This window comes from Linepithema humile, chromosome 2 (assembly GCF_040581485.1).
Source record: "Linepithema humile isolate Giens D197 chromosome 2, Lhum_UNIL_v1.0, whole genome shotgun sequence".
Lineage (NCBI taxonomy): Eukaryota > Metazoa > Arthropoda > Insecta > Hymenoptera > Formicidae > Linepithema > Linepithema humile.
In genome coordinates, this window is record NC_090129.1 from 24,579,677 (window position 1) to 24,604,870 (window position 25,194).

The 25,194-nt window shown below is 41.4% G+C and overlaps 2 protein-coding genes and 1 long non-coding RNA gene across 4 annotated transcripts in view; 1 reads left to right on the plus strand and 2 right to left on the minus strand.

Annotated features, from left to right (window-relative positions):
* The window catches only part of LOC105667781 (stAR-related lipid transfer protein 13), a 215,328-nt gene that overhangs the window by 24,174 nt on the left and 165,960 nt on the right, over window positions 1–25,194 (minus strand). The gene's annotated exons all lie outside the window — the stretch shown is intronic.
* On the plus strand, window positions 265–3,833 carry LOC105667783 (A disintegrin and metalloproteinase with thrombospondin motifs adt-2-like). The gene is made up of 5 exons (XM_012359801.2): window positions 265–535; window positions 633–851; window positions 971–1,752; window positions 2,050–2,510; window positions 2,591–3,833. The coding sequence occupies exons 1-5, from the start codon at window positions 419–421 to the stop codon at window positions 3,187–3,189; spliced, it is 2,178 nt and encodes a 725-aa protein (XP_012215224.2). The 5' UTR covers window positions 265–418; the 3' UTR covers window positions 3,190–3,833.
* Window positions 8,213–12,026, minus strand: LOC136998088 (uncharacterized). The gene is made up of 2 exons (XR_010888658.1): window positions 10,766–12,026; window positions 8,213–10,135 (listed from the first exon to the last, which is right to left on the minus strand). It is a non-coding gene; the product is annotated as an uncharacterized lncRNA (long non-coding RNA).

Sequence of the window (25,194 nt, forward strand, 5' to 3'; positions counted from 1 at the left end):
AACTACGTTTGTAACACACACTTATAAAGTTTAATTTTAATTTGATAAAATATTAAAAAAGCCTTTATCTTTATATTACAGATAGATATTGTATGTTTAATATTTTTTAATATTACTAATATTGAATAACATTTAAAATATTTTGTACTGAGTGTAGATAAATATAACGACAATACGTTTACGAAAACGTGTTTACGAAGCATAGAGGATATATACATATGTATATAACAGATGTCACCGTACAATGATATTCTTAAACTCAGAGGCCAGTATGTGTTTAGCACACGATCTGTTAAGATGTATTGAACATAAAGATATTCATGACGTACGTATATAAAAATTTGAGATATATTATATAAAAGGGCTTTAATGAAATATTTTTAAGTATTTAACACACATGTTAAGTATTTAATTAAACATGTTTCTTATATTGAAAGTGATATTAATAATTTTATTAAATAAAACGTACGCGTACATCACGAAAGATAGCGAAATAATATTGCTGCCGGCACGGAACCTGACAAGCGCAAAGAAAGTACGTGCGTTTTTACTGTACTTTTATTCATTGCTCAACATTTAAAACATTATTCTAGAATTATCAAGTCTTTTATTAATTGTCTTTCGATTTGCAGATACCGTTAACTTTGAACGTCTTTGGAAAACAGATTCAGTTAAACCTGCGTAGAAACGACCAGATTGCGCCTGCGTCTAAAGTATGGAAACATAACGTAAAAAAGTATGGAAATATAACGGAAAAGCTGTCGCAATTAAACGCACCAGGCTCCTGTTATTATTTTCACGAAGATCATATCAGCATCGCGGTCATAAACTTCTGTCAGAAACATGGATTGGTTAGTATTGGTATTGTTTAAAGAACAAATTAATTTGAATATTTTTACTCTTAATTATTTTTGCGGTTTTATACGTAAAATTAAGATTAAAAAAACGAATGTATCTTTGTTGGAAATAGGAAGGGGTTGTTTTTCTGGAAAACACTACATTGGATATTTCACCGTTGCAAAATAACTTAGCGTCGTCATCTTTAATTGGCGATTCTTGTGTTGAAACAGAAACTAATGTTTCATTTGGCAAACCTCACTTAATTAAACAACATGTCTTCCGGAAACATCTTTCTGATTCGGACCTATTTCATGTAAACAATCGCAAACCGAGGCAACGTCGCTCACAAGACACGCCGATACAAAATTTAAACTTAGAATTGGCCATCTTCTTGGATAAAGCCGCATTTAATAATTTGTTGCTTGCTGAAGACAGAGATCCTGCGAGGATGCGTGATATATTGGTAGCGTACGTGAAAGGTCTTGAAGCTGTGTTCCAACATCCGAGTCTCGGTGTCTCTTTCAATATATTGTTGAAATACATGGAAATTATGAAACATCAGCCAATAGATATGCCACATCATGAAGGTTATGTTTATGATCTGCTAAATTCGTTTTGCAAATACGCGTACAAGTTGCAAGATGGTACAAAGTATCATTGGGACGTCGCCCTTTACCTAACCGGATTCGATCTTACTGGTGAAATAAACTTGACATACCAGGGAAGGACCCAGTTCACCAGTGCGGGTTCCAGAACCTCTTTAATAAGAGGATGGCCCAGGGCCAAGAATGGCGTATGCATTGATGGAAAGTCTTGTGCAGTAGTAGAATTTGGTGTTCGAAGCCAAAATAAAAATATACCAACTTCGGGTTTTTCATCGATTTATGCTGCCGCCGAGGAGATTGGCCGCCTGTAAGTTGTTAGTCATATAATATTTATAAGTATATATACGTACACACAATTAACTAATAAGTGTGTGCGCGTCTTTGTATACACACATAAATGTTACATATAAATTTAAGTTTTTTATATAAAAAAAACTCAGGAAGTAGAAACTAATTTAATTTTTAATTCTTGAAATTTTCGTTATTTTTTGACTCTTTAGATTATTAAATGTTAATAAGTATTAATATATGTAAGTTTATTCTATTTTAATGTGATACAAAGTTAAGTATGTCCTCAGAATCGATAATTTTTGTTGTTTGAAAGCTTGGGGATGGTGAATGATGGAATAATGGGCAACGAATGTGAGAGGGAGGGATACATCATGTCATTTAAATGGGACAGTGAACAGTTTGCTAAGACGAATTGGTCCGAGTGTAGTCGTGAAGTAGTTACAAACCTAGCGCTACAGCAAACGAAGCAATGCCTTCTAGATGGACAACCGGAAAACATCACGTATCAGTATCGTTACATCGAATCATCAGAACACATAACGTCAACCACTTACGAAATCGACAATTACGATGACATAAAAAAAAAATGGTCCGCCAAAAAACAATGCGAATTATTTTTGCATGACAAAAGGGCGAACCTTGTCATATCGGATAATTTGTGCCGGTTCCTACAATGCGAGGCGCCGGACCAAGGCATCACAAATATATATGATTATTTAAATCATAAATATATCTTTTATCATAGTAATTTCTTCGCGGGACCGGCGTTAGAAGGTACTTTCTTTTTATTGCTGATTAGATACATTAATGTTTAAACCAATCTGTTTTTTTTTTGTTTTTTTTTTGTTTTTTAGGAACTCATTGCGCACCTCATAGAGAGTGTCGCTACGGAACGTGCTCGCTTGTCGAACCGTCGAAATACCTGTACTATTCGGAAGATGGTAGCTGGAGTGAATGGAATGTAGAGCCCTGTGCAAAGAATTGCTTGGAGAAATCCAAAGGCACAATGGTCGCACGTCGCACTTGCTCAAATAAAAATAACAAACCGGCGTATTGCGCAGGATCATCTTATGACGTGAAATTGTGTGACGCCTCGAGTCTTTGCAGTGAGAAGCCTCGCTTGCCGATCGAAAAGTATATAGACATTAGTTGTGAAAAAGCCCGTTTTCTAGCTAAGAAAGGAATACAGGCGCCTTACGATTACAATCGTCCGTGGTTGGCTTGCACTATATTCTGTCGAGGTACACGAAAAGAGGACGGAGACGACGACGTCATTACTTATTATTCTTTAGCCGACAAATTGACCAATAGCGTTGAACGTAATTTGCCGTACTTGCCGGAAGGAACGGCGTGTCATACTGACAATGAAACTGGCCTGCAATTTTATTGTCGTAAGCATCAATGTTTGCTGGAAACAAGTAGGACGGTGAATTGTCGAAAATCAATCTACTAATCCAGAAGGAAATTATCGAAAAATTATTACCACGTAAACAAGAATGCGGAGAAATTAGGATACGCAAAACGCGCGTAATCAATCCAAAAACCGTCCGCCGATTTGTCGACTACCTGACGTCTGCCCCAGAAGACGAATTACTTTCGCTAACTTCTGTTTTGCACAGCGCCGATTCCATATTCGACGTAGACAAATGGATCAAAGATTACGTTGTGAAAACGGCATTCAAATTTTATTAATTAGTATTAATAACAGCAGAAGAAAAACGATAAAACAATTATTAGTTATTAATTGACATGCCTATAGAAAGGGAAAATAGATTGTTAACAAAGTAGATGCACTCTTATTCTGTATGAAAAAAATGTCGCGAGAGATAAGACGAGAGCGATGACGTCTCTCACTTGTCTATTTTAAAAATGTCCCGATATTATAATTGTGTAGTTATATAAGAGCGGGATGGAGAATCGAGAGCAATGAAGAAACACTTATTATATATATTTTTACGTTGACGGATCTCACTGTGACATCCGATTGAATTTTACATCTAAAACATTTTATGATTGATCTGTTTACTTCTTCGTAATTTTTATACCACATAAAGCAATACTTTTGTGATGTAATAAAAATACTGCTTTATTTCCCAATATTTTTTTTATTGCATTCGCCAGAAACTAAAGAAGACTGCATTAATTAAAAAAGTAGATATGTAAAAACCATCGAACTCTCTGTGATCATGAATATCTTTTACTGTGCATAAAACCCTGCGTTAAATATAGTTATTATATGGCTTCGTAAGATAAATACCATTAGTCATGTTATTAATATGAACAGACATTCAAGCCGTACGATCTTTTATCATTTTCATCTGCAGTAAAAATTGTGAAAGTTATACCAGATCATAGAAGCAAATGATTCCTTTTGCGTATTACAAAACTATAACAATAATAATCTTTCGCGAATAAAATATTTTACAATATTTTTCTCATTTTGTACGATAGAAGCGAAAAAAGATTTGTTTTCAGCGAAGCTTGTTTTTGACGATAGATTTTTATTTCTCTATTTAGATTTTTTTTATAAATATATCGCGATAATTCGTTCGTAAAAGTTCGGAAGGTTTCTGTCACGACTTGCGCAATGCTGGCCTAGATCTCCTGAACCAGATCTCGGATCTACGATCTCTAAACGGGATCTTGGGATCAATTCTTCACCTATCGAAGTGGAACGATATAATTGCAGCGAATATTTTCTCATCGTGGATTTTTTTTAATTTGACAAAAATATACTTTTATCAAAGAGAGTAAAAAATGTTGTTATTTCGTCTAACTAGTTATATTTACTCGAGAGACGCTCAACAGAGATCGTTATTACAATGCGGAGATTGAAATTTCACGCAACAACCTCAGTAATTAAAACAAATTCCATCGATGAACTATGAACACGCATATGTAAGTCACATTTATTTTCACTTATTGAAGTATAGAGGTAATTAATGACTTGGAGCAACCTCCGATGTTACTTGATAGCGGATAATTGACAAATTGATTGATATACATAGTTATCTATATTACGTATTACACTCTGTTTTTTAAATGAATAAACACTCATAAATGTACTCATCAATCGTTAACATTTTTTTTACTGTTGAGAAATTAGGAAGTTTCTGCAATACCGTATTTTAAATATGGAAAATACTAAAATACCGTATTCTATGTGAAGCAATTGTAAATCTCTTCGTAGCAATTTTCATATTACATTTATTTTTGTTGTTCACTGTGTGTTCACATGTTCTACACACGTATTTATCATATACAAAACATGTTATTGCAAAATCTTTGATATTAGAAAATTTACTAAATATTTTAAATCTGCATGAAAGTGCGAAATATATATTACAAAACTGCGATACTGTGTTGAATATTTTTCCCAACGAAATATGTCAGCCAGCGAGATTATTAGATGAAGCTTGTGTCAACGTTATTCGATGAAGAATCATTCGATTCATCCCGCGCTCCGCACGCCTATATAGTGCGTCTATTGCTAGCTATGCTTGCATCTCGTATCGATCCTCGATAAATCAAATTCTTTCTCGCAATGAGATAATGCACTAATGACTTTACGACGCTATCGATAGATTAACGTTAATTATCAGTTATTTATGTGTTCGTTTGTTGGATATGCTAATTATAAATTAGTCATATCTCATTAGGGAATTTCTTGATTACGTATAAAATGCTCTGTCTGACAAATCGATTAGCACACAACATTCGATTTCATCACATACCATGATATCATCAATAAATACCAATCTGCTTGTTTGACGTTACAAAAACATGTTACTATTGACATTATTACATCTTGCTTGCTTGTTTGTACGCGTAACGTTACATTTTGTTTACTTTTTAGTTTCCCTCTTTTTCCTATTGCAGATGTGCCTTTTCTATCCACTCCTTTGTCTTACCGGGATTGAAATAAATTGGTATTAGCAGTGGGATTTAACTCGCAATCCGTTGTGCGTCGTTCGCGAAACACAAATATCCACTTGCGGATGACTTGATAAATTAATCCAACGGCGCATCTCGGACTAAGAATGGCGGTGTGATCGATCAGATTACGTCTTTAATTTATCACGTCGATCGTCAAGACACAACATCCACATTCGGTCGCATCGCTGGAATTCCACGAAGGATGCGATCGGTCGGAATTCTCCGTGGCCGAGACGACCCGCGGTAATATTCTTGCGATCGTATATGTGTGCGGACGACGCAAGTCGCGTGATTCTCGTACGATTCGATGGACGGTATCGGTATCGATATTTATATCGTGCCTTGTGCCGACCGACTCGGGTTCAACTGGGTCAATTAGCTACTATTCATAGTGCGCTTCGATCGCGAGAGCTCGTCTGAGTTATGATCAATCGTGCACTTTGTATGTGATAACCACGGATACACAAGTATACATACGTACATACGTGCTTGTGTACACTCTCGCGTAAACGTTAGTTCACTCGCTCACGCGTGTGTATAAACTCATGCGTGCATCAATCGATGTATTAAAGCTGTTAGTTTAACTTACAGTTTCGAATCTCTGTTAAGATACATAAAAGAACAATTATCTTTAACAGATAGCAAGCATTTGTGAACTTAGAATAATTTAATAAGACTGATAATCTAATAAGATCTTGTCGAAAGTATAGTAATTAAATTTCAATGACTAATCATACATCAGCTAATTTAATTTAAGAAATTAAAAAAAAATATGATATTAAGCTTCTTTTTAACGCGATGACTCATCGATTGACTCATCCATTTCGCGAGAATTATATTTACAAAGTACATGTTTTATTATGATAAAAACAAATAGAATAAAAAATAGTCGCGTAATCGCGTTGCCACGACAAAGGGGATGCATAAACGTTATTAACGGTTTAGGGTAAACTATGTCGTTTCCCAAGCCGCACTATTCCTTCTTCCCGCATATGGCATCTGGGTCGCCGTAGTGCATAGCGGCTGCATTGCTCGGAACATGTTTGTAGGCTACGGCAGTGGACTGAGCTCGCTCACGAATTAAATTAAACTTTTATGAGACCGCCGTGCTTGTCTCCCACACGCTCGCAAAAAGTGAAAGTCTGCACCGTCTCAAAAATCCCTCTCACGCCTAGTATCCTAATTGCTCGCGCCAACATTATGTAATTATCGATAGCACTGTCGTACCGTTGTTAGTATTAGATAATTGGAGAGCGAACGTGTCGAGATAACGCGATAAACACCGAGCGGTCGATCGTCCTTAACCCTTAATCACGCCAACATGATCACGCAATATGTTCCTTTTTTCCTCATATAATTTTTTTTATTCGAAAAGTTTGACGTCGAAATTTCAAGTTGTTGCATTGAAATATTTCAATAAAGTGTTATCTTATAATATCAATATAAGAAATATTTTGATCAAAAATTATAATTCAGCGCCACAGCCAATTAAATTACGATAGAAACCGTCGCTGAAAATTTTGCCAGATGTTTTCGAACACACGCGAGGCATCAGCTGTTTGCACTGCAATCTCCTTCGGGGGTGTAAATGCGACTTTGCGGTTTGCAGTCCGTCGTTGGCTCCGGTCAGTTCCGTGCCATTGCTCTTCCCGCTTTTGGCATGTGGGTCGCCGCATCGCGCGTTTCTATGTCTCCTGTCCAGCTGCATTGCACCGCGACATGTTTATGGGAGCTTCGACCCGAACAACGGTCAGTTCTACTGACTCACCGTGCGAAGTCTAACGTCGTTCGGGAATCGCGTTCTAACGAGTACAATACGCCGTGGCCAATAAATCAAACGGGACGCTCGCGAGCGTCGCTGGAATTAATTTATCACGACGATTAAATCGTGCGAGAGCTAGCTTTGAGAATTAAGGCTGCTTTTCGACCGCCTTTAGCGAAGAAACTCCGCTGCTGGTGTCAGAAGAGCGTGATTCTCGAACGAGCGGTATAAACTTTTCTGACAGCATCCTGTTTTTTTCGTTTCCAAACGCCTAATTAAAGGCCTCATAAATTATTGATGAGTTGCGACGTTGGAGATTTTATAAGAGAGATCGGTAAAGGCATTTGGCGAGCTAATGGCTATCTAGTTGATATGTCGATGTGTATCGTAAAGTTATTATTAGCGGTAACAAAAGAATTGTTAACTTTGAATTACAAGATACAGAAAATTTAAATCACGCTGCATCTCTATCAAAGCGTGAATAAATTGTGAATAAATGCACAGATCATATAAAAGATTGCACTTTATGGACTGTTATGCGTAAAGTGATTGAAATATTTTATTAATAAAATAAATGTATCATTATTAATATTAAATAATTCTGACAGTCGCATTGTTACTTAAATATTCAGACTAATTATTCAATTTTCAATATCTTAAGAAATTAACGTTAAAAATGTTTTTCGATAAAATCGTTAATAACAAAATATGTAAATCAATAATCAATTTATTTAAACTCTAAAAATAACTGCAGTTTTTAATTATAAATCGCGTGTGAAAGTAAAAAAAAAAAAAAAAAAAAAAAAGAATGAGTTAGATAAAAATAATCTGAGGTAGCCGCACCGTCTTATCTGTGCAAACTCAGAAATTCTTGGTGTCGTGCGTCAGCGGCGGAAGAATGCAACCCTTGACACTGCATCGAACTCATTTGCTCGACATTTGCCCTGACGAGGGATGCGACGGCGCCAACGAGACGTGACGATGACTTACAAGCAGTCTGGTCACTATTACAAAATAGCCGGATGATAAATCCGCCGCGATAAACAATCAGACGTGGAATATGCCGGCAACGAGCGCAAAAACAAATACAAAAGTGCAATTGCATCATCGCGGCTGAGTACCGAAAATTATTGCGTCCTGATGCGAGCGTGATTCGATTGAAATGCGATTTGTTTACGACTAATCGCTGTTCGGTTAAATGATACCAGTCATACTTCGAATTTGCGAAATTTGATTTCTCCGCCAACGAAGCACTTCCGACACGTAAATATGTTTGTCCACATAATGCAGTGCACGCACTAAACTGCGTATAAATTGCGTTCTGTATTTTTCGCAAAAATGCGACTGCGATAAAGCGAACGCTTTTAGCCAAGTTGTAGTTGAAATTGATAGAGTAATCAAAAATTATCATATCAAATGATAATCGGCGAGTTTCCTCGTTGAATGGCACTTTGCATTTATGCGCCTCTTTAATATGATTATGGAAACAATTGCGCAATAACTGCGAGCTATCGAGCTCGAACGAAATTACAAAGTTACATCGAAAATTCATCAATTATCTCGTTATTCTATTACAATAGCCGCTTCTACAGTTTGCGGGGGCATTAGATTTGCAAACGTCATTACGCGATATTGTATGTCAAATATCATTGTGAAATAGTTGACTGTTTACCGCGCAGACATCACCTTTCCATAACAAACTGTCACTCCATTAACGCACGGCATCAAATAACAATCTCCCACGCAACCAAATTAAAAGAAACATATTAACGATCGAGAATATCAGCGGAAAGCAAATAGAACTTTTATCTACCATGAAAGTTTCGCAATAAAAAAGAATATAAAAATAAAAGTCGACGTTTATTTTAGCCATCATGAATTAAAGTCATTTATAAAAATGACAACAATAACTTTATTGCATAGACATTAAGCATATTTTATTTAATTCTCAATTCGTATATAGAATGTGGGAAAAATTCATTTCCTTTATTTTAGAAAAGAATTATTTCTTGTCGATTTTTAACCTGTGCCTTTCTTTAAATCCTTACAAACCCGTACGATAATTCGTGATCAAGTCAAGGTCCAGACAAGATATGATTCCTTGCCTCCTGATTAAGTAACTTATCCCACAAGTAACGGTGACGACATCACTTAAAACTGGATCCGTGTAGCCGTATCAGAGTATCGTAAATTTTGATACGCGTTTACATAATGGTCGCGTTCGTAGCGTCGGCATCGGTATACGGAAGAATCTCCGCCGCAGAATTATCGATGCCGATGGCTAACGAAGGACGGGCATTTTTATTTGCCGTCGGACTACAATTACGCCCACGGGCTATGGGTGGTATGACATAAGATCGTCCTTTTAGATACGGATGACTTCACTCGTGATTATTGCGCCGCGGGCAAGCTAATTATCGCGACTTTTACGCGGATCATTGCGGCGTGATACTGATCAATGAGTGTTTCGCACCCACGTAAAAAAATGCGAGTGCGATAAAATTGTCTCCCGCGACTTTTCGACGTGGCTGCTTTAATAACATAGTAACGGTGGTGCTATTTCCACAATTCATAATGCCACGTTTCACTCGAGGTGTACTCCAAATCATTTCCTAATAAAGTCAACGTAATTGCCGTAATAATTACGGTCCACATTCGTCCATGTTGCCACATGTCTTAATTTCGAGATTTTTCTTCTAGCCTGCAAAGTACATTTACGTAAATACGAGAATCAAACAAGCATATTTAATGTTATTAAACACGAATTGTTAATAAAGACACCGTTATATACATTATATACACGCAAACCTGGAAAATTAAATAAGTTAATGGAGGAAAGGCGAAGTGGTATATACTTTGAGCGAAACTTAAATATTGGCATCGCGCGAGAGGTAGGATGCAAATATGCAGATCTCGAGTGTCACTGGGGAGAAAAGCTGCAATTTGCATGATAAAATCATAATAATTCCGACGAATATACTCGTCACGTTTCGCGCGAGCGGTTAACGGGACTTAATAGAACATTTCATTCCGTAAAGGGATCGCGGTGGGATCGTTTGCAAAATTCGCGGATTTTACCGTTTGAATCGGAGATATTGCAAAATTTTCAATCCCGACCGGGCGATTCCGGGGGCCCGAAATCGTTGCGACATTATTATCCGATGGAGCGTGCAGCGCTCGACGCGAGAACAAAATGCCGAGCACACACGCGGGTCGAGATAAGATAAAGGCTGTAAATCGCACTCTCGCAGACGAAATAAATTGCAGAAGGCGTTAAATCGAGCGATCGCGCGGCCGATTGTCGATTAACGCGCCGGCGCCCCGTGTTTACCTTTCATGTCTCCGCTGCGGCACCGTCGGCACATTCGTGTCACCGGCTGTGTGTGACGACGACTTTCCTCGTTCCTTCGCGGAAACGCCGAAATGTTCCTCCTCACTGCTGCACGAACGTGAGGAATCGAATGCGACTCATGGCTACCAGGCCGCTTCTAATCTCGCACGCACACAATCACAATCATTGGTAGCGCGATCGATTGATCCGCTTCCGTTGCGCCGTTGACGCTGCGGGCGTGCGACTTCCAGGCGCGCCTAGTTACGCGATCTACGGCTGATTACGCGATCTACGTCTAGATCCAAAGAGTGAATCGTAATCGCCTCGCTACCGGAAGATTCCTCTTCAAGGTTTCACGGTTTGCAATCGATCGACGGATCGCGTAGAGAGTTTTGCGGAGAAATTATTGATGCGTTAAGCCACTCAAGCGGAATGCTATTGGCAACGATCGTGTGATAAATCGACGGATCCTCGCGTCAATATTTCTGCATCACGTCAATCTTTATCGATCGTGACTCTAGTCGACGGCCTTCGGTCATCGACACTCGTCATATGCGCAATGGAAAATAAGAGCACTCACACAGTCGACATACGTGCTCACTGTATTATTTTAAGTTTCCGTTCCATCCAAGTGCTTAGTTACTAATCGTTGATCAGTGATCTAAACAACGATTGGTGATCTAGTCAATGCACTTCTCTATTGTCACTTACGAATCATTTCTTCAAAACGTTACTTTCGTAACTTTGCCACTCTTATCGCCTCAGTCATGGCATCAGTCTTCCGTAATCACTGTTCGGAAAATGTCAATATTTCCAACGACTGATGGATATGCTCGATCATCCGGTCTCGCTGGCTCGAACGCCAACCACTACCTGCTGCCTCGACGGCGCGGAGATGCTTATTCGAAAATTGTCGCGTTGTTCGCGCCGAATCATGAATGGAGGCGCGTACGTACGGACGGAGCGTGTGCGATTTGGCGCGCGCGATGCGGCGCGTACAAATTCGAAGCGCGCGCGATTCGGAGTAACGAGCGATGAGCGACGAGCGAAGGAACAAGCAACGTTCGTGCGAACCAACACAACCGTACGAGCGAACGCAGTGACTCTTTCGCCGGTCGGCTCTCCACTAGCGGTCGTCGGCGCGTAGCAGCGGTATAGAAGAGAGGCCTCGGCACATGAAGAACAACTCTACCGAGCGTGGCCGAGAGAGGGAAGAGGCCGGTGGAGGCGCAGAGGAAGAGAGAGGGAATCGTACCCGAGGGGCAGCGGTCCCAGAGGAGGGGGGGAGTTTGCATTTCATACAAATGCACGGAGTGGCGTGTGCACGGTGAGAGGCACGAGTGTTCGTGCGAGAGGAAGAAGAAGAGGAAGGGGCAGATGCAACCGATGCATTTCACGGGTGCATGCCCTGCACTCGACTCCGCGCGACCGAATAGTGCGCGCCGCGCTCATGAGAATAAGACGGATATCCCTTCAAAGCACGATGCAGTGACTGATATCGAGTTGTCGCCGTGCCGCATTCACGCACATTTTAATATATTTATATCCTTTATTTGATATTTTGCATGTAATTTGATCCTTCCTCTTTCTTCTCAAACTGCGGAGGGAAATTGTGACCGAAATGTTCTTTGTATATTGATTAATAATAATAGCTCATAATTTTTGCGCTTCGATAACCGCGCTTTTGATTTTTATTGCCTTGTTTATCATTGTTTGTATTCTCTCTTAGATATATCTCAATTATAATTGAACATATTTTCTTTGTTGCAAATTTAATAATCTATTTTTTACACAAAATAATTTAACTCAAAAATTAGGGAATTAAGTTTAGACGGGTGTAAAATGCTCTAAATTCTAAATTAGCAAGATTACGCTTTGCGTTTATTTTCTTTATAAAAAGCCCATGCAGTAAATTGGAATATGGTTGCTATCAGAAGTATAGCTGATAGAGAGAGAAGAATCGTTAAAAAAACACTTGTCATTTCTAAGAAAATATTGACACGATAGATATTCCATTTAGATTTGTTTTACTCTTGCACTAGAGAAAATTCTCTAATAACATTCAACTGAGTATCAATAAACTGTAATTCCTACAAGAGCGAGTGACGTATAAATAACGCAACATCTCCGAATACAAAGCAAAGGCGGGAAAATCCCCCAGCGTCGAAAGCTAAAAGGGGTGACAAGCGTGAACGCGCGTGGCTTACGATCGCCCGAAATACACGTCTAATTTTCGCGTCGCAACGCAGTGTCTTTTCCCTCGCTAACCCGCGCTCGCTAAAAACAAATGTAAAGAAAAGTCCCTGTACCGAGAACGCTCTCAGAAACCGTTATTCCACCGAAACGTTTACTGGGTCACCAGGGGTTCTAAAAAAATTCTCTTCGCCGCTTTCGCGATTTTATGTCTCTGTCGTAACAGATCTTCGAAGACGCACGTTTCAACACATTTGAATTACGTGTACGTAATCACACGTCGGATTTAGCGCGCGCTGTTTATCATGAATTTCTTTGTAGCACAGTAAAACCTGTCACGTGCAGCGCCGAGTGTAATCACTTTAACGAAATGACGAATTGATTTATCGTCGCAAGCCCAAGATTTTGAGATTGTGTGGAAAAAAAAGTTTAGGATTTATTGTACTTTGCAATTATTGCGCGGAACTTAACTCTACTTCTTCTCAGCGCACACATTATAGATAGTACTTATTTGAATAATCGCTGGCGATGCCATTGTTCATTGTTACGATTAAAGCGAGGCAGTCTTAATGCGCGTGAAGGCGTGCGTCGGCGTTGCACGCAAATTCGCTAACATCACGGGCGAAACGAGGCGACGCCGAACGAGAGGTTTATAACTTGTAACCGGTGCAATGGGATGCGCACGACGCTTCTTCTCGCGCGCTCGTTACGCGAAAACGCATGGCAGATTCAATCCGCGGCCGAAGAAACGGACGATCACGGCGTTGCTAAAGCGGCGCTGATCGCGTCCGCGCGAATTTCTCGCTCCATCAGCCCGGGAGCGAGCCAGGAACGGTCAGGAGCCGGCCGCGAAGACGGATACTCTCCGTTGGTCGGAGAGTGCAACATTCACGCATCCCGTCTCATCTACCGAGAGATCCATCCCGAGACTATTTGCGGCCCACCAACGACGCTCGAAGGCGCCTTCGTGGAAGCGACGATCGCCGTTTTCGTGCCCGTAGAAACTGTGTCTTCGTGTCATCTGTCTGTTCTACGTTTGCTCTCGGCGAGCGCGGAGTTTACGTTTCGTTTTCTTCCGCGCGGGCGATCGAGGAACGAGCTTTGGCGGGAGATACCAGAGATCTCGGAAGCTCGCTTAGTCGGAATTTTCATTCTATTACTGGAGAACACCGGAATGGATGCGCCGGCGACGCATATTATGTCGCGATAGTTTCATTACAACGAGATTATTTATGGGCTGCCCGCGATAATGAGAATTCACGCGAGTATATCTTTCTGAGTTATTGTACATAGTTCGTAAAATAAAAATCTGTCCAAGTATCCTTTAATAAATATTCCTTTTTTCACATTTAAAAATATATAGAGTTTTAAAACAAGTTACATTATATATATTAAAAAATCCAATTCATATTTGAGAAGCAGAAATCAAATTTTTCTATCATTTCAAATAACAGGATCATAACGTTACGTTTTTAAAATAATATATTCGATTAAATAATAATCTTGATAATTTCCTTGATACAAATTCTCCTCCTTGTCATCCCTCTTTCCGCGCTGCGTGTCTGCACAGCGAATGCACGTAATCCTCGAGTATCTCGCATCAATGGCAGAATCAATCATGCCGCTATTTTACGACTGAGGTTAATCGCCGAGCGTATTTTGTCAGCCGCGCGCGCTGAAAGATACCGCCGTGCTCTGTCACGCAGAAAATCCACCCCCGCGAAAATCTCTCTCGGCCCACCTACGAAGATCCAAGCAACAAAGACGGAGTTTCGTAGAAGCATCGGCTACTGTGCGCGCCGCGCATTAAGACCGTTCCTTTGTGCCCTTCCCCTCCTTCCGCCGGCTATATTCATCGATTCCATTAAAACAGTAATTTTGCACGGCGCCGTCGCGAATCTTTGTGAGAGAAGGTGTTGGGGGGGGGAGTGCGGTTTATCCAGGTGCACGTTACAGCGCGCTGGCCGCACTTTCGGAGTTGGCTCACCCCCAACAGATGTGTCAAAGACCCCTTTGCTCTCGGCGTGATCTATGTACGCACCCCGCGGACAATTCCTGGCGCGCCGCCAAAACCTTAGATGGTCGATTCACGGGATTCACAGATCCATTAGGACTCGGACGTCGATTTGGAATCGGCCATAGATGTCTCTGTTCGAATATCTTAGAGTTAATGTTCGAAAAGGAAACTGTTCGCTTGTGGATAAATGTCTTGGTATTTTGCGCGAATTTACTTTACGCCGTTCCTTCTGAACAGCGGGGCGCTTTATGCGTCGGAATTAGTCGCATTTGTCTCGCGCGCGATTGTTCATTGCGGATGGAAGTCACACAAGTGTGCAGTATTTAGAATAAGACATAAACAGAAACATATACGTAATCATTTTTCGTTTCTTTATCCTTTCGCGACAGGATTTATTCTGAATGTTCCAACTATATGATGCCCAACACACACGGCGGCCTCATCTCGCACACATCACGTGTCTCATGTATACTTAATTGATTGAATCAATTAAGATAACCGGAATCGCGTCATCGGAATTCATTTCGTGGAAACGTCCGAGTAGGAAATGACAGTATCGCGAGAATATTCTAAGCAGACGCGCTTACGTAATTACGTTATCGGATGCCAGGCGAGAGCTGACAGCCGTCCGTCGAGCGCGAAATCGGCTTCCTCGTCTCGAGAATACTCGGTGGCGCGCTTCAAATAGCCGTCGGCGAGTACATCTTCGGCTCGCGGCTTCCCGAAATACGCGCGGTAAATTATATCCTTCCCGGTAGAAACGGGCAGCCTACCAACACCCCGCGCTATCTCGTCCCCGACGCGCGGTTTTATCTTCGTCGTCGTCGGATTCGGGCGCCGGTTCGGCGCACCGAGGAAACCCCGATCGAAGCCTCACGGCGAAAGCGTACCTCGCGAATTCCACGCGCGGAAATACCTGGCTCGGAAGATTTTCCTAGCTTCGGCCATCTACGGATTTTGGCAGCACTCCAGGCTATTGCTCCCTGAAAAACGGGTGTGCCGGCGCTGACTTTACGCTGAGAAAGCTCGTCGAATATTCCCATCGCCCTCGTGTGCGCACGCCAGCAGGAATTAGCGCGCAGGACGCGGTCGAGACGAGCGGAGATGAGTCAAGCGAAATCTTTGATCAGGATGAGTTATCGCGCGGTTTAACCCCTAAATCGCTCCGACGGAATGTGCAACCGCACCGCTCACACAGTAATCCAGCGTCGTCTCTAATTGCTAAAATTGCACGGTCTCGGATGACGGCGAATTATTCAGTTTTACTTGTAGGGTTAATAATCCGCATTTGTATCCCGCGTTTAACGGCATGTGACTGCCCGATTCCGAGTATTATTTGTTTCCTACGAAGATTGCGTACAATGCTATCTCCGGCCAGACTAAATGCGGCGATACGAATACGGGCCAACGTCCGCGGAATTAAATTTAAGCTTCTAAAGAGCACAAGTGAAATTATGCGGCATACGCGCGAGCAGCGGTGGCCATAAATTCCTATATTATTAATTATTTCCACGCGTATAACGGCGCTGCAACAAATAATTATACAGAATCGTAGCAAAGTTAGCACATCTCTCGCAAATGTCGTATTGAAAAAAAAACTATGAAAAATAAATATATAAAATTAACTATGAAAAATAAATATATAAAATTAACAACACGCGAAAATAAAGAAAAACATTGTGCACTTTTATCTACGAAGGACCTTCGCGCGGACGAAGAAGGTTTTCCCGAGGGTGATTTACATTAATCCGGTTTGTACAGTAATTCGTTACGACAAATATAGAGGTGTGGCTGGTTGCGCGCACCGCCGCGTCTCCTGGGTCTCGTATAGAGCCGTCCTTCCCAGTATATTTAAGCGCCGCGAGCTTTTTCATTTTTCATCGGTGCTCAATGTCACCGCTCGAAATAACCCCTCGTTGCACGTACATAGCGAACGCACCAACCCTACAAGCGCTATTTAATTTTCATCTCGTGCTAAAAATAGCACGCAATGTAATTTGACATGATAATGACATTTGAATATTATGACATTACGTTATAATATTATAATAATACGTTGCATTATTTTTCTACATTGTTATTACGCGCTATCTCTCTAACTTTATGTATACCATTAATCTTATAAGAAAATTATACGTTTTGATGTTTAAAATGTATAAGAGAGAGAGCTCTGATAAAAATAATTCCTCGCTGTAATAAGAGACAAGCTATATATTTACGCGTAGTTTCGACGAAAAGAATGAAAAGGATTTTAAGTCGAGTGTGTGGATAGAATATAGTGGAAGGTCCTGCTTCTTCTCCCCAATTGCACGTGACGTCAGACGAGTCTCGATCCGAGGCCAAGTATATTTTCAAGACCAAGAGTTCGTTTCCAAGTAGCCTTTAAGACTCGTGTCTAGAGGTGTCACGTGACTCTCGAGAGTTTCAAGGATACGTTATTCACATGCTGTCGGTCGCAAAGAACTGGTGCACCGACCGACTGGGCACGATCGTTTCCCTTTCCCCTCCGCCCAACGGCGATGAAGCGGGATTATTCGAAAGACATCGCGCAAAGAAATCGATTCTCGCTGACGTCAATGTTAATGCATCACATACTACATTAAAAATCAGAAGCAAAAAGTATAAAATAAAATGGATCAGTGATGTGGCACATCTCTTTTATCAAAGAGATATATTGAAAGAAAAAAATTCCATCTCCACCAAGCTTACTCATTTCCCTATAAAAATACTGCGGGAAAGCTTTCAGGATATAATAGAATATTTCAGGAGCTTCTTTCTTTCTAATATAAACAAAAATCTAATTTTCGAATAAATCTTGTTTCAAATTTCTAATAAAAATAATGATGTAAATAAAATATTAGTCAATGTATCGAGAAAGTAAATCTTAATAATGAGAATCTTTTATAAATACCACAATTCTCTTCACAATTAATTAAATTATCATAGAATTAATTTTATCTTTCAATAACAATAACGTACAGTTGGTGCGACAACACGCTTTTCACATCGCAACTAAAATTTGAAACTTTATTTGACGCTGAGCATATTTGCGTTCATCTCTTTCATCTGCGAGGGAAGATCGCGATAAGTAGAATTAGCGCTCGCGAGAGACGGCGCGTCTGCAGCGCGAATACCGCGAAATGCAGCCGCATAAATTAGCGCGCGCGTGCGTCGGGCGAAAAAGGGATTGGCTGGCACTTAAGTGCCAGCAAAGTATCCCGCCCGGTCGCGTATAAATCGCCGCCCTCGCCCACCGGGGCGAATTTACATTTTCGCCGGCCGTCGAATAATTTATCCCGGGCGAGATTACTTTGTCGCCGGTGCGAGAGAGCGGCGCGTGCGAGCAAAAAGGAACGCGGGGCAGCGGGGCGGGGGCGAGAGGCCGGGTGGGACAGGTTGGGAGCAACCTGAGGAAATTATTCGCGAACGATCAAGCCCGTTCTCGGAGACGGCTTAATCGCCGATGCCCCGCACGTACCGTGGGAAGCAGCGATTAAAGTGTACACCGGCGAATTTCGCCGATACTCCGTCGACTGACTTCGCGAGCCGGAGAAGTTTATGGAGCTTAAATAAAAAGAAAGTAAGATCCCCTCGCGGTGCGGAAGAAATTTGCGCGTCGCAACATCTGCACTTTCGCTTGCTCCTGCAGCTTTTACTCGCTCTTACTCGCCTCTTACTCGCCTTTTATATTAACTCGACTTTGTGATAAGATAAGCCCTACGTTAAATAAACAAAGCAAAGTTTTCCGCGTTAACATTTTTTTCCCCCAAGCTTTACCACACCTCTGGTGAGCGCGTCATCGTGAAAAAAGTCGCTTTAAAATGTTACGTACGCGATGATGGGATCATTACACGGTTGTCGAGCATTTTGCGACGCGTATAAATCCGTCCGAGTTTCCACCCTCTCGAGACGAAATCCGCGACCTCTGATTTATACGAGCGACGGCGCGACGTGGAAGTCCGGGGCTTTGATGTTTGTCGAAGGAACGACATCGTAAAATAACGCGCTGTTTCGCAGAATCGACGACGACGCGAGTGGAACGCGGCGCGTAACCCAGTTGCGTCTGAATTAAATCTACAAGGCGTTGTGGTCGTGTTTGTCGCGGTTATATTTCCGGGAGCGCTCGCGACGGTGAAAGAAGTCGCGGAACATTTATACGTGTATCTGCCGTATCGTCGGAGATGCCGAAGAAACGAGGAGCAGATGCTCGCGCGAGTGATCACCGAAATAGAATAGACACGGATGATATTCGCGTTTGATTCGAGAACTCGCTTCCCCCCCGCCGGCGCTCTCCCCTCTCGCTACGCAGGAGATCTGCTCGGTTGCATAATTCTCGCTTCTACGCTTTGAGGCGCCTCCGGTAAATTAATCGGGTGAAATCTAGCGTGGAACTTTGTCGTGCGCGTGGAGATTGGCGTGGAGCGCGTCGTTTATTTAGCAATCTAAACTCCGACGTTTAGTCGGAGAGCTTAGAATTTAAGGTATAATTTATGACGATGTGATATCTCGCGGCGATAAAAGGACGTCAAAGACGCGCTACGCAATTAATTCTGTAAATTATTCATTTGCGCGTGCTCGTTATTTTAATGCAATTACGAGAATTTAAACGCGGTTTATTTGCCCGAACAGACCGCGGAGATTAATGCTCCTCCAATTTAACGATCGCCTTGCTAATGAACGTCGGAATCACCGCGTGTGCTTCGACGGAGACTACAATTAAAAGCAAACTTTGGAAACACAAGTCCAAAAAGCCGGCGAGAGCGTGTAAGCGTGTAAAAATCGTAAAATCGTCCAAATTTCCATCCCATAAGAAATTATGACAAATAATTATTTTCTATTACGTGGAATACGCCGTTCGAATATCAAACGATTACTCGCCATCGCGGCGACATACGCGCATACATCAGATGCGCACCGACAACGGCTTAACGCGTCGCAGTCACGAACGCCGTACCTCAGTCATCGGGAATGGCCGGCGGTACACGCTGGTAAATCACGGTCGAATTTATTTACGTCGAGAAGTAACGGACGCGCGCCGTATCGGCCGCCGAAGAGAGGCTCCTTCATGGCCGACTAGCACGATTCGTTCTCGTAATCGCACCGCTCATTGAGAGCCTCCCCCTCCCCTCCTGCCCCTCACCGCGGGTGCTTTTCAGTCCGGCAGCGATTCTTTATGCCACGCGTAATCAGATAGACGTAACGACATCGTTTGTCATTACGAACCAGTTGTAACGACTGCCGAGCGATTGGTACATCGTCCCTCTCGCTGCACATCCATATCTCGCCGCAGCGCTACGAATGCAGCGTCAGGCAGAACGGCGGGCTGTGATGAACGCTCCTATTGCCGGCGACGGATTATTAACTGCTCTTGCCTTATTAAATTAACCCCTACTTTCTTCACTGACGACTGGGATCGCGGTCTTCGCCAGGGGGGTAATTAATATGCGATAATAATAGCGCGATATGTATTGCTGGGATCTCTCGCGTGTCCGCCTCTTCGCCTCTTTTCTTTAACGAAGCTTTGTCGATTTATGTAACGGACGGCTAATCCGAGTTAATGTAAGACGTTAATAATCGGAAGAATAGGATTGTAAAAACTGCTGTGTTGCGGTCACCGAAAGATCGAGCAACCTCGGCAATCAGAGCGCGGCTTTATCATCGCGCTCGTCACCGGCGGCAGACGCCGGATATCGACAGATTCAAGCGATATCCCGCGGTATTACATAACAAAATATCGCTGACATCGTAACGCGCGCAGCCGGCGCACCGTTTATCGAGATATCATATCACGGTCGAACAGTCGTATGACTAATTGACTGCGCGCGGAGTGCGCTGCATGCCACAGAGTGGCGGGGACCCATCGGTCGGGTATCACTTATTAGCATCGTCTGCCTGGCCGCCGTTCATGAATGACAAAAAGTCACCGTGATTAGACGAGGGCGGACGCGTCCAAACAAGCGGATAGCAGCGCGCGTCGAGATCGGACGGAGCGTGATCGATCGCTTTGCGGTTCACGCGAGTCACGTAGACACTCTCGATCGAAACGAATGATGGTTTTCACGTGGGATCGAGATACGCGAGTCCATTTGTTCTCTCTCTCTCTCCATTAAAATTCGAGAAGCGTTTCGCGGAAAAAAAAACAAACGTCGAAATCTAGGATGCGATGCGAATGGATGCGATACGTATGCGATACGTCGTTTGTTTTATCGTTTCACTGTGAGTGAAGTATATCGGAGAAACTTTTTTCGAGATTCAATAAAGATAAAGTTTTCACAATAACTCAATTTCAGCGGCGCAACTCTTTCGATTCTTGTTTTACTCTTATTGACATCAAATGTCAACCTTGCAATTTCTTAGTCTTTATGTATAAATAAGATGGCGCAGAGAAACATTTTTGAACGACTTCAATTTGTCATTCTATCAGTCACGTTTCAAAGACATTGAAGTTTTCAAATCGCCAGTCGTTTTTCATTAGTCAAAGTTTAAAATATCTCCTGTCCTCCTCAATGACAGTGCACAATTTTCTAACTTTCAATATTAGTATCAGAAAGTTTCGACGCTGTTTGGCATCGAAGCAATTTATTTTCACTCTAAAAATTGAGCAATGCGGGAGTTATGTTGTCAAATAATATAAAATCGTCCTTCCACATTCCGGTAATAAATGTTACGAGAAAAGGTGGCGCGCTTATATTTTTATCTGCATCAAAGTGGCTTCTGGTTATAAATACTTTTTCGTCAAGGATCTCCTTACGTCATTCGTCGAATATTTCCGAAAATATTGCGGCGAGGATGCTACTTCCGCGGTAAGTGTAACAGAAAAGCAATGAAAGCGGAATAAAACTACACGTGGGAAAATTATTTAAATGAAACCATTGTTACCGTAACTAGGCGCTCTGGTTCTTTCGATCTGCTCGCGATTTTGTGCTGAAGACAGAGTGTCGAGAAACTGGGTGAAGGTTTTATCTCTTTGAATCCTTTTGCGGGGATATTTCCGCCCGCGTGATTATTATTGCAGCGTGGGCGTCTGGCTGCATTTTATTTCAATAAAAGTATGAATTTTTCTTTGAATGCTATCTGACAATGATAATCGCGCGATCTATTCCCAACTAAGCATATAAAATTCAATAATTTATCCAAATAATTCATAGTCTTTTCAGTAAACATAATATAATCAACTTTTTTTCAAATTTTCAAGCGATACAAAAATTATTTATTGTTTATATATTTTTTTATCGGCATTTTTAATTTCACGATATTCTGACATAAATATACGATGCAATCTTTAATGGAATTCGGACGTTCTGAAATATGCAAAGCATCGGAAGCGATTTGAATCGTGCTCGAAGCTATCGCTACCTGTTCGCTCCAATTTCAGCTGATATTCCCACGCCTTGCTGGAAGCTCGTAAATAGCCCCGACATTTCTGCGGAACGGTATATTTCTAATATCGAAGTCACGTTTCCCAAGGCCTTATGGGAATCATTTGCGCGACCTTCCGAGCGGGCTTGCACCCCGAGGAGAATCAGAGAAGCCGCGCTGAGCCGGGCCGAAGATCAGCCGTGCATAGCAATCAGCCTTCGCGGTGTTTCGCAGATATATAAACGCTCTCGAGTACACCTAGCTCGCGGAGAGTTAATATTTCATGCTATCCTTAATTGGTAACGTGAACACGAGGCGCGTCGAAAGAATTCCCCGGCTAAGTGAATTACTATAAAACGCTGGGCAAACTATTTATGGCTCGCGTCCTTCGAAATATCCCTGACATCTACGGTCATTAATTCACAACAATTCGAAAGATATTATCATTACTCACGTGCGATATTAAATACTCATTAATTCTTCTTGAGAACTCCGCGAAACCGCGATTTGGAATTACGAGGAGTGAAGAATTACGCGAGGATTATTGTCTGGTATTTCGGAAAAGCCGAAACTCTTCCTCAGATCGTCATTTTCTCGATTCAATATGCAATTATGAGAAGTATCAGCGAGACAAAAAACGACGAGCGGATGATGCTCGATGATTCCTCGAAACGTTTTATCCGTTCTATTCGCGAACGGCTAATTAAGCCGCGACTATCTGAAGAGATCACTGTCTTCAGATGCGACGGATTCTGGGTATGAGACGACGAATAGTCTGTCCAGAGCCCAAAGACGATTATGTTCCGCTCTAGTGGACAGCGAAGGGAAATAAAAAGAAAGACGACAAGGGGAAGACAAAGAGGCAACAAGAAGAGCGCCCCGACGTCTGGCGTCGCGCCAAGCCGGCTAGGAAAGAACACAGAAAGAGCAGCACGTGCTTCCGACACCTCGCGATTTCGTGAATCGTGACTGCCGCCGCGCGACGTCCGTGTAATTTTAGTCCGTGCTCGATTGAAATTATTTTGGTACGTCGCGAGAGAGAAAGAGAGAGAGAGGAAGAGAGAGCGCCGAATTCTCTCTCTCTCTCTCTTTCTCTCGCTCTATAAATTCGACCGGCGAACGAAACGGACGACCACCTGACACCCGCGCCTGTTGGCGCGATGCCGCGTCGCGATTCTGATGGCACGAGGCACCGTCGGATTGAACGGTAAAGATCGATTTATGCCCCGTCGCCGTCGTGGTTGACGCAGAGCGCAATCTCCGAGGATATACGAGTCGATTTTTCGGGATGCCCTCTCCCTTCTCTTGTTAACGACTCGCTGTCAACTACGTCCCTGCGCGTGTAACGCTCAAAGTGGAACGTTTTGTAAACTTTCGTATCTGCAGCTGTGTGTGAAATTCTATTCACATATAGAGTTGCTCCACTTACAAAGATACGGAAGAGATTGCAAAACTCGAACGTGCAGACCCTTCGCATGCGAAGCTGAGTGAAACTTGAGAAGAGATAATTGTGACGAATATATTCTAGTTCTTAATATTTATTTTCATAAAAATATATATAATTTTAAGTCGTCAAAATTTTGCGCATTCTTATAATTTCTGAGACAATTCTATTTGTATCGATACATTATCATAATCTGTAAAAAGAGAATTGTGCAAAGTGAGGAAGCTTTATTTAAAAAAAAAAGTTGATAAAATGAAAAGATGTTTCAAATCTAAAGTTTTCTTTGAGTCTTCCCTTCCGAGAATCCAAGCAGCTGCTTTGTAAGCCGGTTCCTGTAGAATAATAAATAAATAACGTGTCTCTCTTTTCATGGCAGATACATACGTCACGCGATATAAAATCGCTTTTTGTTGAAACTTTTGCGGTTGATTTATACGGCATGATCGTCCCAAATAAAACGCAAAATAAAAATCCTGATATATAGTAAATTTCGAGAAATGCTAAAATTAAACCAGTTTCTTCTTACAAAATAAGATGCGTTCTAGAAACAAGTTGATCTACGATTACTTAAACGTGTAAACGTCCGTCTGTTTTTAATAGCTTGTTGAAAAGCATTAACGTATGTATTGTAATGTAACAATCTCCGAAGTTGCTAATTTATATGCATTTATAATTGCTTGCAAAATATTATCATATTAAATATTTGTAATATTTATAACATTTGTTTGCAAATTATTATCATGTTAAACGGATATTTCTTCTATTGATATTGTTGAATATTTCACCAATTTAATCAATTTAATAATATAAATTTGCATGGATAAGGCTAATTATAAAAATTATATATATGCGACTTATTATATGCAGCGATAAAATTGGCGTAAAAAAGCGCAACAAAAAGATTAAATCTTCTATTAATTGATTAGATAAAATAACGAATGAAAACTTGTACACCCGAATTTTATGTTACACGTGTGTGACACAGAATTAAATTCCTGTTGCGAACAGAATCGTCAAGACACAGACACTACCGCGACGAAAAATTGCGACGTATATATAAAATTTTCCGACCGGATTTTACGTGACGTTAAACATCCCGCATTGCAGTGGCAACAAAATACGTCTGTTTGCATTTAATCACTATCGTGAAACAGAGTGCTCCTCCTCTCTTCCTTTGATTCGTTTGGTTGATACAATGGAAACGGGAGTGCCGTGGCTCAACACTCCTTCCACAATCGAATTCGTTCGCGCATGATTAATTTTTCCATCGCATGTTTTATTACGCAATACTACAAAAATTGTTTGCATAATTTCCTAACGGTGCCGTTACAAAGTAAATTTTCAAACATTTAAAAATTGAGAAAAACAAATTTTTAATTAACTTATTACAAATATCTCATTATATTCTTGATTTCG